The sequence below is a fragment of the Bubalus kerabau genome, chromosome 15 (genome assembly GCF_029407905.1).
Source record: "Bubalus kerabau isolate K-KA32 ecotype Philippines breed swamp buffalo chromosome 15, PCC_UOA_SB_1v2, whole genome shotgun sequence".
NCBI classification, from domain to species: domain Eukaryota; kingdom Metazoa; phylum Chordata; class Mammalia; order Artiodactyla; family Bovidae; genus Bubalus; species Bubalus kerabau.
This window is the reverse complement of record NC_073638.1, coordinates 56,439,712-56,455,429: the sequence shown is the minus strand read 5'-3', so window position 1 is coordinate 56,455,429 and position 15,718 is coordinate 56,439,712. Positions and strand designations below refer to the sequence as shown.

Genomic DNA, 15,718 nt, shown 5'->3' with positions numbered 1-15,718 from the left:
TTAGCAGCCAATACTAAGAATTAGGTCCAAAGGTTAAAAAAATTAATAACCTTTCCTGAAAATCATCACTTAACTAGGTTTTCCCCAAGTATTTAGCAGTTGTCTACAGGTGGCATTGACAACAGAGAAGAGCACAGTTACAAAGAAACCAAGTTCAAAACTGAGAAAAATGAAAATCATTATTTACTCATGGCAGGAGTTGGACAAAAAGCATATACTTATACTCTTTTCTAATACTAATAGCAGTATCAATGATGGAGTGATGGATCAGTTTTCCCTAACCACAGAAATTTCCAACTTAGCCCCTAGAGAAAACCAAGGTAAATTTCTCTTATAAACAACTCACTAGTCACTTGCCATCTAAACAGTGCAATAATAACTAAGGTAATGACAACACAGTATTTTAACTGCTTGAATAACAGTAACAAGCAGGAATGAGTACCATGGATTATGCTAAAGTCTTCCCATATATTATCACTAATCTCACAACACCACATCCTCATTTTAAGGACAAGGAACCCAAGGCTCACAGAAGCTCAAAGACTGGGTAGAGGTCACAGAGCAAGGAAATGACAAATGAGGACTTAAACCTAGATTAGAACTATCAAAAATTCTATATTCTTTCCACTGAATCAGAGAGGTGGTAAACAGAAGAGATAAAAGAGGGCAGAGAAAAAAGATATCTCTCCTGCAACAAAGAAAACAGGAATTCAATGAAGGCCAAGTTTGCACACTTATAACTGTCTCTCCCTAAATATAGCTTCTTTACATGTAAAAGAGTCTGGCATGTATGAAAGGAATGTCTCATTCTGTTCCACTATCCACAGATAGTCAAAAAAAGATAATTCCCCAAAATAATCTGACAACTGTGTTATTTTCAGGGTCATTTTCATATAACACCAAACTAAGCTACTGAAGTCAACTCAAACATGCACTCTCAAATTTAATATTACTCTTGGTTACCTTAGGAAATTCCAAGGAATTTTAAAGCATGTGTCAATGACTAGATTAAATAACAATAAGAAAGCCTTCTCCATCAGCCATGTAACCCCTAACAGATTAAACACATTGACTGGAACAGAGAAGCAGCATATACCACTGATTTCAGAAGACAAAAACAGAACTTTATTTTCTAAAGTATCAGTTCAGCATCTTTCTCCAGCAGCTATTATAAATGACTTCTATTGCCTTATTAATTTTCTAAGGCCTTTTATCCACTTCTAACAAGACAGGTTCCTATCAAAAAATTCATTCCAAGGCTTTTTGCAATTTTGTGATTAATGTAATTCACTTTGAACAAAAGGGATATTTAATTTTGGCTGAGACTAAAAACTCGGCAGTTTGTAGTTTCAGAACAAGAGTTATTCACTACGTTTCACAGCGTTTGAATACTGGGACAAAAACAGATGAAAGATAAGATAACTTTTCTTGAAAGTATCCAAGGAAAGTCATCTCTACACACTGAAATATTTCTTTACTCACCTTCCTTGTTTCCTGTTTCTGCAGGCACTGGAAGAGATGCATTGTGCTGAACTGCTGCATTGGCAACAGCATTAGCTGTTACAGTGAAGGCAGTTTGGGGAACCAGCCGGGGCATCAGGGGTACCAATCGACGACCTTCAATGGACCATTCTGAGGAGCTATTAGGTCCAGACATACTAAACAAAAAAGAAAATGCTGCTACACGAGTTCTCGATAGCTAAAACTGAATTAAATACATATATTCAAATATAACTTTTTAAATTATAAAAAAAGTACCCTGAGTGAACAGGAGAGGCTTTATTTTAAGCAAGATCAAAACTATGAATAAAAATCAGAATTTAAGGAATCTTACATACACTTAGGTTTTCACACATTTTATTCCATAATCTGAATCTTATAACGAACATCTCTGAAACTGTGGAAAATTGTCCCATGCCTTGTAAATAAACATCAACATTATTTTCATTAGTTTAAATCTGGTTGGTATTGAAGATGAAAACTAGTATTTCTACCAACTTTTAGAACAATGTTGTAATTAGGCTAAAAAGGTAAAAATTACTCAATTTCAAAAATCAGACTTTCCTTAATAATTAAGGATGAAATTCACTGAATTTTTGCAAAATTATCTTAACTGCCTGCATGGCCAGAGGTTCTAAGGCTTTCAAACAAGGGAAACTGAGGCAGTAAACGAGGGAGACTAGGTACTGGGAGGTGCGAAGCTGTACATATCACTGCAGGTGTCACTGACAATGTGTTATATTATTATCCTTTCTATTAAAAATAAGTAGACTAGATCTGAGGACACTGGAAGAAATCTGCCACTATTTTAATTTTACTTATTTATATTATTCTTCACTCTTAGAAATGTTTGAGGCAACTGAACTCTATTCCTTAGCAGACACTATTCTCAATTTTACTCTAAACTTGTTGAGCAAATTTTATCCTAGGAGTCCAAACGGAGGTTGAAGCATGAAAAGACAGCTTTTCTCTTCCCTTTGCTTGGCTTCAATAAAGGCAGCGGTCTAACTAATGGTGACTGTCAAGGTTTAAAATTCACCCAGAATCAATCAATCAATTTCTTCACTAAGTTGGAAATACTTGCGCACCTTTTTCAAAACCAAAGATTCTACAACCCAACCTAGAGTTTAAGATTCTGTGTGTCCACTGAGTCTTGATAAGAGTACACAAAAGTTCTTGTTAGTGGATAGTGGAATGATGATGATGACAGTGATGATGATAGTTAACATCAATTAGCACTTAGTATATGTGATATATTGTTCTAAATATTTTGCCTGTATTAACTCATATAATTCTTTCAATCCTATGAAATTGGTAATATTATCATCTCCATTTTATAGATGGGAAAATTGAGTTACCAAGAGGTTGAATAACTTGCTTAGGGTCACACAGTTACTAAACAGCTCCTTTAACAAGCATACATCATGCTATTGAAATGAACTGCCACAACACAAGTACAAGGTATAAAAATTTTCAAATGTGTTTCATGTCAAACTTTTGCCTTTGATTTATACTACCTAGACACTGTTGTCTAATCTACAAACTTTCAGTAAATGAAACAAATTACAACTTGAGAAGAATTTACATTCAGTTAAGAAAAGAATTTCTAGGAGTTGATGAATCCAACTGAGTTATTGTGGAAAATCTGCAAATTCCCTATGGTTTAACACAGGCCTACCTAAGACACGGGAAAGAGGGATTCCTAAGACCCCGATAACCCTCACAAATCTGTTATCATGTAATCTCCAAATTGATGCTAGTTTTGAAACAGAGAATGGTACAACGAGAGAGACAGAAAAGGGCTATTACTGATTGTCAAAGGGAAAAAATTCTAAAAGCTATTCAGTATTTTCTTGGCTTACTCCTATTTTGCTACCATTTTACTAGAAAGTCGCTAAAAAATTTGCTGATGAAAGTTTACCACACAAATAAAATGATGTCTACACTTACCTGGTACACTGTTAAATAGTGGCAGAAATTATGGAAGATTAATAATTTAAACACACGAATATATATGCTATTGAAAAGACAGAATCTGCAGTGCAAAAAACACAACTGCAACTTTTAAAAACATCTATAAATCTTCCAAATTTCTACTCACGCAAACATGCTCAAATTTTTTTAAGTGAGTGAAAAATTACTCATCATGTTAGAATTAGATTTAAAATTCCTATTTGCTTATTAATGAGGGTGTAAATATGCATTAGCTGCACAAATCATCTAAAAAGAATTTTACAGGTTTCTGTAAACATCTTATTCCATGGCTTCCCTGGGATTCCTAAGTTTCAGAGAACATCTCTTTATTTATACTAAATATAGCAAGAGGGGGGTGGAAACCTTGCTCCAAGCCCCTTTTCTGAGAAGTCTGACACTAGTAGAACTACCTTGGCCCTTGCATCCTTTGGTGTGCATGGCACCAGCATGAAATCCTCACAGAGAGGCTCATACAGTATCCATGAATGACTAGCTGATGGGGAAGGAGTTAAGAGATCAGTCATTCTGGATAGCTACTTTCTTTAGATCCAAGAGTGGCCCAATTAAAAACTGTGAGGTCTCTTAACATTCCAGGCTTTAATACTATAATATTCTGTCATGTTTCAAAACTGAATTAGAGTATCAAATAATAAAAACGTGTTATGGTTCAAGCGAGGCTTTTCTTTGATCCCAGACACTCGACTCCTTTTGTTTCCACCTCCTTTGTGCTCAATCTTCTTGGCTTTCTTTTCACCTTTCAAACATTCCTTCTGGCCTAAGCTGCTGTTTTGAGTGGGGGAGGGAAGGGAGAGGAGAAAGGGAATGCAGTCAGTTCAGATGCATTCCTCCTTGGCTCAAGTTACTTTTTTCAGGCTCAGAGTATGAAACCTATAGATAATCTTTAGAACTAGATTCTGTTGCTACAGACGGCAAAGGAGACGGACAGATGAGGGATCTATGTCTTTCTCAGCATTACCCACTCATTGCCCGTTGGGCTCCACAAGTAAATACAACATCTGGTCAAACTAAAACCACAATATAAAATATTAAAACAGGAGTATGGAAACGCCTGAGAAGCTTAAAATTATACACTGAAGTAAACGTTTTTCAAAAAATTAAATTCATGTATTAAAGAAATCAGAAAAGGAGAGAAAAAAAGAGGAAACAGGTAGGTAGAAGCCAACTCTCAATTATCCATGCTAATAGAGAGAGGAGGGAAAGGGAGAGGTCAGATTAAAGAAACTCACATATTAACCAAAATACTTTGGCAAATACTTAAAATTTCTTCCATCAAACCTTTTCCAGAACAACTAACAAGTAGTAAAATGACTAATTAAAATTTTCACCTCCTCTCCCTTCCCACCCTCTGACTACTTTCAAGCAGCAAAATAGCTAAAGGGTGGGCAGTATTAGGAAGGGGAGGAGGAGAAGAGAAGGAAAAGCAAGGGGCTCGGTTAATTCATAAATGAAGTATGTGCCCCTGAATAATTGAGAGCTTCAATTTTGAAATAAATACAAGAAAAAGCCTGAAATAATAATAACCTATTTGCATACCTGTAACTTGGTCTTTCACCCAAATATAAGGATAAATTCATTCTTTAAAGGGGAAAAAAGGAAAAGGAGACTAAATAAATGTTATCTTTAAGTATGAAACTGATGCATCAACTTATAACTAATTGCCCCACAATATTGTTCCAATGTTTTTAAGGTACTAATTTTGTCTCTAAGTGCCCCTGATTGCAAACTACTATTCACTACTTCATTATCTGGCACATAAGTTTCCTATTACCAGTTCTCAAATTAGAATCTAGGCTCAATTACTATTTTTAGAGTATCTCAATTTAAAAGTTTAGAGAAATTTAAAAGAAGGAGCACATTAATATTTAAATGTTTCAGCCATGTTGGCCTAACAATACTTAATGTCACTAGAGGAAAATTTCCAAATTTCCACAGTGCATAGATATCTACCACTGAAAAATCTCCAAATTCAAACTGCTTATCTTTCAAACTATGCAGTTAAAAAGATAGCACCCCATTTTATCAGTCAAGTAAAATGAGGAACAGAGAAGTACAACATGAAGCTAATGGATCTTTGGGGTCAATACTAATACTGCCAATTGGGTTAAAAGCACTATTTATTACAGAATGGAAAGGTATCAAAATTTTTCTTGTAGCTTTACTTCATATTAAGACAAAAATAAAAAGCAAATGAATTATTCTATAACATACCTTATTAATTATCAAATGTTCCTACCATCTTGCATTAACATTTAAAGGATAATTTCTGCTCTTTTCTATTTTTCAGGAGGCACTCTCTCCATACATACTCCATTAATGCTCAGTCCCTACTTTCCACCACCCTCCACCCCATCTATCAAATAGTTATAATGATCTGAAAGCAATTTGATAAGAATCCTTTATAATTGTATTTTGTTGTCTTTTCAAAATAAATTAAAATACATTGTATTCATATTTCTTAAAACCAGGCTATATGTTACAATCTTTTTTCTGAATCTCAAAATACATGAAATATTAGTCAAAAAATTTATAATGCCTATTTACAAAGCAATATGTATACATATCAAATACTGTTACAAAGAAACTCTAAGGGGCTGTCAAATTTGGGAAGCACGCTACTTTGTTATTAAACTTTGTTTCAAATAAAGGAATCACCTGCTAAACTGCTGAGGCCTTTAGGTACACAGAGATTACATTGTAACAGGATTTGACCTGAGTACTTAAAGCTTGCCTAACCAAATGCAAAACATAACCAATAAAATAAACAGTTAACACAGCTATGGTTAGGATCCCTGAGTACAGAGATATTACTATCAAGATAAAAGACTCAGGAATCTCTACACAATAGGAAGACTGTTTCAAAACTATGGTATACTACGTCATGAAAAATCAGGGGTGGTATGACTAATGGCTTACTTATGTGCAATTGTTGTTAACCGTTCATCGTTTACTGCTCTCCGAACTTCAGCACGGTGGCGTTCTGTTGAGATGCTATGAAAAAAAATAGCCATTATAGAACTCTGCCAAGCAGGCAGCTCTTCTCTATACTTTTATTAATGTTTAAGTCAACATTTTGTTTGTGGGGGAGGAGGGGAATTGATGTGTAAAAAAGATAAAGACAAGGGTCTAATATATATATTTTCAAATGCTTTAATTAAAGTCATAGAAAAGGATTCAGACTGATTCTGTGTAATTGTAGAGAGAATTTGTAACTAAATTCTAATTATAAATTACAAATTATAAATTTGTACAAATTATACAAATTACAAATCACAGAAAGACAAATTCAGTTTGATATGAAGTCATTAACGTCCAAAACTCAGAAATGTCAGACCATAGTCAAGATCAGCAGAGGTTCCTGTTATCTAAAAATACAAACCACTGAATGACCTCTAATCATGGTTACTGAGATTTTGGCCCTCAAAAGAAAGTCGTTTCTAAAGCTTAAGAGTCTAAAATTTTATGTTCAGTGAATATACTAAAGAAATAAAAGTGACAAGATAATGTTTCATATGCTATGAAACTTGATACCAGGATATTACTCCTTTATTACTCAACACTGAAGCTACATGTCTTCTGCATTATATCACATCACCACTATGGTAAAAATGTGCTTATGTTGATCCTGATTAAATATATGTAAAGTTAAATCTAAACAACTAAAAAAAAGGCTATACCCATTCCATTCATAAATACTCAATAAAATGAATACCACCCTTGAAACTGTAATCTTTATTACTAAGCTAAATCTATACCATTGATTAAAATATTTAAGGGGCTTAAAAGCAGAATTTATGAGGCAATATAAACAACAAACAAAAAATATAAATTGTTAAGTATGGAGGCATTAAGACAGGATTTAATAACATATCTACTTGACTGATAATTGAACATGGGGGGGGGAGGAAATCTCTTCCCTATTTTCACTTTAAATATAGGACAAAATGGTCTTAAATGTAGAAAGGAAATTTCAGTTAAAAAAACACTGAATTTTCTGAGAAAGCTCAAGATGTTAAGAATGGATCAAGGCAAAGTATCAAAGAACCCCTTTCACCAGGTTTTTTTTTAATGAATTGAAGTCCCACACTAATGGGAAGTTGAAGGGATCAACTGTCCCTAATGCTATGACTATATAATCACTACCCGTTTCTATAACTAAGACAACAACTTCCTAGTGTCTTCTTCTACCCCCTAACAGATGCCACTTGGCCACTCTAGATCTTCATATCCAGTCACTCCTAGCTCTTCTTTCCTTTACCCAGGTTAAAAATATTTTCCTTTTCCAACTAGCCCAAAGCTAAAATAACCTGCCTTAAACCTTTTCTGATTAAAGTACAGAATAAATGGTAAATTACATAATTTTCTGTAACAAAGCACACAACTGGGATGGGATCTCTAAGTACCAACAACTTGAACACCTAAGAGTGAAAAGTACCAAAATATCTCAAAATGAAATTCCTAGAGTCATGTCTCACAAACTTTTATGATAATTTACCTAAGAACTTTTGAGAGTTCTCCAAGAAGATCTTTCTTTTCCTTGGTGAGATCTCCCTGTGCCCGAAGTGCACTGATAACTCCAGCATATGCCTCCAATTCTAGAAGAAGAAAATTATTTTATCAAAATAGACCATCAATATTTTAATAGTATGGCTATATACAGTGAAACTTCAGGGCAGGAAACCTAAAAATCAATATGCAAATATTTCATTAATGTCCTCTTATTAAAAATTTTATCTACTAACATACATTAAATGTGGCTTTTATAAGCTTATTTTCTTTTTTACTGCCTCACAGAAGTCATGTGTGTAAAAGTTTAGGAAGAAAAGTCTAAATATTTTGCTTTACATATCACTGAAGAACATTCAACTCGGATGCTACCAACAACTGGGAATAGGTTCCCAGTGGTATAATAAGGCTGGTAAGAGAAGTTCTTAGTATTATTGATAGGTAGCTTTGCTGATAAAATTTTGAAATAATTCCTTAAGCTTGCCTAAGAATTCAACCTATATTCCATCTGTGAGTAGCGTGCAACTGAAAAACTACTGGATCAAGAGTCAAATGACCAGATTCTGGCTCCAGCACTGACATTAGTTGTGTGACCCTAGGTAAGTCCTTTCTCATCTCTGATCCTAGCTTCTTTACCTAGTGTCCTAGAAGACACTTTGAAGGTACCTTGAAGAAACCACCAACAAATTGAAACCACCAGCAAAATGACTAAGGCAGATTAGCAAACGTGAATTTTCACTCTTACAGAAATCAGGACATAATACACAGAAACCTAATTCCAGACAGTTTCATTTCACTAACTTTCCACAGCAACAACTATTATTTAATGAAACTGTTGTCCCTAGTAGTGGTTAAACTATAAAACCAAAAAGCCCTCAATGGCTCCCAATGAACCATGCCTGCTTCTCAGTGAACTTCCTCATGTACTACCTTTCTATAGTACCTCCAACAATGACTCTGGACTTGGCATGTGACTTGCTTTGGCCAATGGAACATCACATACATGATGCAAACAGCAGCCTTGCACACAGGGCCTTGTTCTCTTGGAACCTTAAGATCACCAAGCTGTGAAGAAGCACAGGATGAAAGGTCACATGGAGAGAGCGGCCCAGCCACCTTAGCTGAGCCCAACTAACCAGCTAAGCTTCCAGCTGAATAGAGCCATGTGAGCGAGCTCAGGCAATACGAGCAACCCACAGAATCATGAGAAATAATAAAATAGTTGTTTCAAACCATAAACACTATGAGACAAGTAGACCTGAACAAAACAAAATGATGGGAAATAAGTATCCAAACTACAGTTATCTTCTTAATAGATCCAACTTACTACCAGTATTTGCCAATGCCTTACATATAATAGATACTGAATGTTAGCCAAATAACTAAGGCATGCATAGCTGCATTCAAGATACTACAATAACAGTAAAATAGTAGCCTCATTCAGTTTGTATTATCCACAGTTCTGTCAAAAAAAAAAAAGAATTTATATAGAAGAGTGAGTTGACCATATTAACTAGACATGTCTTGTCCAACTGAATTATTCCATGTGTAAACATCCTGCATGTTCAATCTACACTGGATATTAGGTAGATGTTTCATGTGGTCCTTCTGGAAGGACAATCTCTGCTTCCCTGGAAATACTTTGATCCAAAAAACATATTTCAGCTTTTATCAGAACCCAAAGTAGAGTTCAGAAAGACACTGGGGATAAGTTAAGAAATCCTATACTCTAAATGTTTATGCCTCATTTATCGAGTATTTTGTTCAACAAATCAGTGTTGAATCCCATTATATATATGAGATAGTATGCTAAACCCTGCCTTAAGAAGTTAACTCTAGAATAAAGTTACAATGAAACAAGTCATCAGACAATTCTGATACATTTTACAATACAGTGGTAAAGGCACAGAGGAAAAACATCATCTAGTCTAGAAGCATAAGCTTTACTCAGAAACAGAACTGTGCTCTAGGCAGGGCGGGGGTGGCCGGGATGCAAATGTGCAAAAAGAATATAGAGTAAAAGAGCATATAATGTTTCATAAAGATGTTAAACTTCCAGTAATAGTCACTGTTTTGAGAGTTTTATACTAGGAAAAGTAAAAATATGTCTGTACTTGGCTAGTCACTAATTCAAACCTAACTACTAACTGAACACTACTACTACTGCAAGGTACCAAGGCGAATCTTTATATAAACAAAACAAGGTCCGTATTCTCAAAGTGATTAAAATCCAACAAGGATAAAAATAGAAAAAGAATTTGGGGCCAGACTAAGAAAAGCCACTATCCCCAGTCTAAAAAGTTTTTGATATGACTCAGTGATTGATTAAATGTGGAAGGAATGGCAGAAGGAAAATAACCAGGTTTTTCAGTTTCCAAGATATTTAGGAAAATGACAATACCATAAAAAGAAATGGAGAGGTCAGAGAGAAGTGATTTGAGGAAAAGGTTCACTTTTGGCCTGTGAAATTTATGGTGATCAAAATTTCACTATTTCACAGTATTTTTTAGAAACTGAAATTAAGTAAAGACAAAGATTTTGACAACTCAAGTCTCATTCCAAGTCTAACTAAAAAGTCATGGATAGAAGAGGTAGCAACCACACACAAAACTACATAACTCAGAACACAGTTCTCACAGGTACACAATCCAAGGCACACTTTCCTTTCATTCAATGAGAAATTCACTCACTATAAAGAACATCTGCTAGCTTCCCAACCTCATTCACATTTGTGGATTTCCATTTTGATGAGAATCCTAAGATTCTGACAAATATCAAGCTCAGTTGAATTTCTGGTATTATTTTTTATACCCTTCTATTACAGTGTGAACTTTAATGAGACTTAAGTATAATGAAACAATTAACACATGAAAAACCACAGAAAACAAAAGATCTGAACTATTTTAATAAAGCCTCAACCCATTCCATTTAAGCAAACCTGCCATTCAATATGAATACTGTATTTCATAAAGCCCCATGTTAGCATTATATAGAGATAGAAATTCTCTATCCCAATGTCTATGTGGGCTTCTCTGGTGGCTCAAACAGTAAAGAATCTGCCTGCAAGGCAGGAGACCCACGTTTGATCTGAGTCAGGAAGATCCCCTGGAGAAGGAAATGGCAACCCACTTCAGTATTCTTGCCTGGAGAATCCCAAGTAATGATGAGCCTGGTGGGCTACACAACTGAGCAACTAACACTTTCACAAGTAAAATATAAATGTTTAACATCTTATATTAAAATAATTTATAACTGTTTTAGAAGAATCTTTTTAAAAGCTAATCCTTAAAATATTTTAAGCTAACTCTTAAACACAGTACCTTCTCTAAACTCTGGACCTAGAGCCAGTGTCTGAAAGCAATTCAAAGGTTTCACTGTTATGATAATGAGCCAACGGGTGAGGAGGAAGTCATTCCGCAAATCTCTATCAAAGCTCACCTCCCAAAAGAAGGATCCTTGAAGATGACATTACCCTATAGGAAGGCTGTTCTCTTCAGTACAGAAGCAGCTCTTCAGCAACATTACCTACACAGCTCTGACTAAAAGTAAGGATAAATCTAAGACTTAAAGCTTACAATTTTTATATTTAAACATAATCTCCTGATTTGAGGTTCCAAAAGCCCAGAAACTAAAGCAGCTGACTGCAGCTGTGATCTGAACAGATCACAATAACTCTGTAACTATTTCAGCTATGAAATAAATACAAATCCAATTTTATAACTGGTAGCTAACAAGTTAGACCAATTGTCTATCAGTGTATAGAAAACCTTGAATGGGTAGTAAAAATTTAACTTATAAGGTTAAATTTAAAAAAATAAAATAAAGGAATAATTGACCAAAAAAAAAAAAAACCACCAAGGTACTGGAGTACAACGCTAAGAAATAGTTTAAAATATAGAAATCTTCATGGTAGCCCCTAAGGGGAAATAAAAAGGGCAAAGGTTATTAGCAGTTAAGGCCAGACTAGCTATGATTCAGATTTATCCACAGGAATTTCCAACAAAGATTTCTTGTGAAGAAAACATTCAACTGCAAATAAATAAATGTCTGAAAGCAATTGCTTTAAAATGCTATATACTCAGATGTCGGACACTGTGATAGGCCCTTTCTGTATACACTTAACCCACAAACTTATGAGGCAGATTATTATTACCCTTCATTTACAAAATTATCAATAGATTTAGGGAGATTAAACAACTTGCTTTTGGATGTCAGTCATTAGTAACAGGACCAAGATCCTAAATCTATGTGAATTCAAAGTCCGCATTTTCCCCTTCAAAATCACAGATATCTAAATAATTGCTGCTGCTGCTAAGTCGCTTCAGTCGTGTCCGACTCGGTGCGACCCCATAGACGGCAGCTTACCAGGCTCTCCTCTGCCAAAACATTTAATGTTCTTTTCCAAATTATTTTTTTCATTTATTGAGTCATTACTATATGCTGGTCTGAGACTACAGTGGTAAATAAGACAAAAATGTCCTCCTTGAATCTCAGAGTCTAAGGCTACATTTCTCAACCAAGGATTCTCATTTGAATCACAGAATACAGAAAATGATTTGAGTAACTCTTTTTTTCTCAATTGTCCCAAAGATAATACATAACATACCATTCTAGATGCAGGTAGAAAACTTGGTTCATTACATACAATGAAGGCCTTAGCATTAGGGCTTAATTCTCTCCCTAAATGCTGTTTGAGAAAGACTGCCCTAAAGGAAAAGAAGCACTAAATAGTTCATTACAAGCATAAATGGTGTTTTATTACTGAGAGTAAAATATAATTTGGGAAAGTCATCATAGCTTACATTAACTCAGAATTCAGAAACAGTATGGCTCCAGTCCATGGGGTCGCAGATACAACTGAGCAACTGAGCACACACGCACACACATGTAATTCACACACACTCATGAAGCCTAAGAGTATGTTAAAGTGAGACTGGAATCCTATTCCCTGGGTTGAAATTCTGACCCCACGACTTACTAAAGAATTAGTCTGGGTTCTAAGCTTCAGTTTTGTCATCTGTAAAATGTGGACATAAAAAGAAAAATACCTATCTGGTTTGAGTGACAATTAAATGAGATATTGAATGTAAAGGACTCAGTCCAGTAGCCCTGAAGAATTCTTAGCTGCAATTATTATTAATATGATTCATGCATCTACTGTGTACAAAGCACTATGCTAGGCACTAAGGAAATAACAAAGAGTAAAACAAGAACTATACACCTCTAAAGGATTTCTAACAGCATGAAATATGACATCCATGCAAACAGTCATGACCCAAATAGAAAGCAAAAAGCATCACAGAGAGGCACAAAACATCAGAAATGAAAATCATACCCAATTTTCGAAGAATCCTTTTGCATTCATCCCTGCTGAGATCCAAAAGTGTTGGCCACACAACAGGCATTGCTGCTTCTTTTTGGTAGCCCCAAAGAGCTTGTCTTCCCTTCCAAAGCAAAAACCAAAAGGTCAAATTACAAAAGGGCACATTGCTAAAGTGCATTCAAAAGCCCACTCACCTGGCTATCCACACGTTAAGAAGCAAAACCAGTAAAAGTATCTCAAAATCCTATTTCACCTCCACATTTTACAACTTCTGACAAATGAAGAACTTAACCATTTGGGAGTTTACTATTCCAGGCTATCACATGGAAAGAACATAGGTATCAGACACCTATAGGCTTTAATTAGATCTTACAACTTACTGGCTGTGTGATCCTGGGTAAACAGGTCTACTTGAACATGTGTTACTATAAAGTAGAGGTTTTATCACCCAGCTATAAGAACTGAATAACAGTGTATGTGAAGTTCTTATTCTAGTGGCAGGCACATTATTTAATAGGTGCCACTACCTATGTAATCTTGGGCAATTAATTTACTTGACTTCTGCCAGGTTTCTCACTATGAATTACATGAGATACAGTATGTAAAGATCCTAAGATGCTAAGTGGATAAATGGAACTGTCTCCTCGTCTTAACAATGAAAGACGAATTTACACCCCGAAGTCTTTACAAAAGCGTTTCCCAAAAGTTTAGATGTCAGAAACTTCGGACTGGTAATCCCCTGGTCTTGAAAAAGACAACGGCGCTGGGCCCTTACACAATACCTGCTTAGCCCACAGCAGATCTGCTGTAAATATCTGTTAAATAAATGAGTGATTGAGAAGAGTAACACGAATGAATGAATGAGTGAATGTAAGAAGGAGCGAGCTCAGTGTCTAGACTAGGAATCAGGCATCGATCCGTAATAACTGCTATCTCTTTTCCAAGAGCTAGGGCTGCTAACTCCAGCTCCACGCCTGGAGTTGAACCCCCTCCCCCTACTTCCCATAGTCCTCTCAGCTAAGAACCAACCCAGAGCAAGGAGAACTGGACTGCGCGCCCCAGTCGGCAGAATGACATAAAGAAAAGGGGTGGGGAAGAGGAAGAAGGGGCAGAGCCAAAGGAATCCGCTCCCTCCACAAGCCAGTCCCCGCCTCCCGACAGGATCTTGGAGGTGGCCGGCGACCGCCGGAATCAAGCACCACGTCACGGCATCCCGATGCGTCCCCGCCAGAGGACCTTACTGCGGGGCCGCATCGCACTGGAAACCTGGGCAGAGGTTGCCGGAGCCCGCTCCGGGAAACGGAATCCTGTCTAATCCTCCCCCGACTCAAGTGTCAAGGAGGCCAGCCCGCCCCGCCCCCTCCCCAAACACGCACTCTCTCGCAACACCACAACAAGAGTAGCCCGCCCACCCTCCTCACCCGTGCCGCTCAGCGCCCACCCCAATGTCAAGCCCGCGACCCAAGCTCTGTAAGGACCAGTAGCCGGAGTCAAGGGCTCTGGTAGGCATCAGCGCCTCGCTCCCTCCTTAGCGGAGAGGACAACGGAGAGAAAGAGTAGACGCTCGGACAGCCAGGTAGACGACCAAGACTCACCGGCAGGCCCCCAGGAGCTGGACCCCCGCAATTCCAGCACCAGGCCTGCCAGTTCCCCTAAGCCCACTTCGGGGAGCCCCACGATCCCGTTAGGAGACAACGGAGGATGGGGCTGGGCGCCCCAAGCCAGGCTCCAAATGCTTGGCCCGGCGGTCCTTCAGACTGGCTATCCTGCCAGCTCTTCCCAGCACTCTGTCTGAGAGTCACCCACCTGCCCGGCCTTTCTGAGCTCATCTAAAAGGCTCCTCCGCCAAGACTAGGGGACACCAGGAATTGGGTTTGTTTGCGGTGCCTCTGAACGGGCAAGATGGCGACAGGTATCAGGGCGCAGGCGCAGCCGCGCGTTGCAAGTCGGGAGGTGTAGTTCGCCTTTCCCGCCTTTCGAAGTACGGACACCAGAAGATCTCCATTCTTCTGTCCCTCTTTTCCTCCACGTTTTGAAAGCAAAGGGAGAGACATCGCGAGGATTGCTGGGACTTGTGGTCTGAACTCAAACTCCCTCCTCTTTCGCTCTCGGTGGGCACGCGCAAAGAAGGCTGGGATTGTAGTTTTTCCCATACCCTCCTCTCCCAGCTTCGCGCGCCTGTCCTCGGGTCTCTCAGCCAATGGGCTGGCTCTCCGCTGCGTGTTTCGCTACGTGTGGCGTCACACGTAGCGGCCAAGATGGCGTCGGTAGCTGGAGCCGAGGGTTCCCTGAGACCTTTATTCTAGGCGGGGTTAGGAAAGGTTGGGAAGTTTGTTGGTCCCTGAAGCGCCGTTGAGGGTTAGGCTCGGATTCCTCAAGAGTATTGGGAGCAATTAT

General features: G+C 37.5%; 1 protein-coding gene across 12 annotated transcripts in view; it reads right to left on the bottom strand.

The window, feature by feature from the left end:
- EMSY (EMSY transcriptional repressor, BRCA2 interacting) overlaps nucleotides 1–15,436 on the bottom strand; it is an 83,160-nt gene extending 67,724 nt beyond the window's left edge. For 4 of the 12 annotated variants that reach the window (XM_055549134.1, XM_055549137.1, XM_055549139.1 and 1 more), the window contains exons 1-6: nucleotides 15,128–15,434; nucleotides 13,334–13,442; nucleotides 7,988–8,087; nucleotides 6,409–6,483; nucleotides 5,029–5,070; nucleotides 1,483–1,658 (exon numbers count right to left, since the gene is read on the bottom strand). In XM_055549134.1, coding sequence (XP_055405109.1) covers nucleotides 1,483–1,658; nucleotides 5,029–5,070; nucleotides 6,409–6,483; nucleotides 7,988–8,087; nucleotides 13,334–13,403 — 463 coding nt within the window. In that variant the 5' untranslated portion in view covers nucleotides 13,404–13,442; nucleotides 15,128–15,434. Of the gene's footprint in view, nucleotides 1–1,482; nucleotides 1,659–5,028; nucleotides 5,071–6,408; nucleotides 6,484–7,987; nucleotides 8,088–8,928; nucleotides 9,064–13,333; nucleotides 13,443–15,127 lie in introns of all 12 variants that reach the window. The other 8 variants (XM_055549135.1, XM_055549141.1, XM_055549143.1 and 5 more) reach the window with 5 other exon arrangements.
- Between the last annotated feature and the right edge of the window lie 282 nt (nucleotides 15,437–15,718).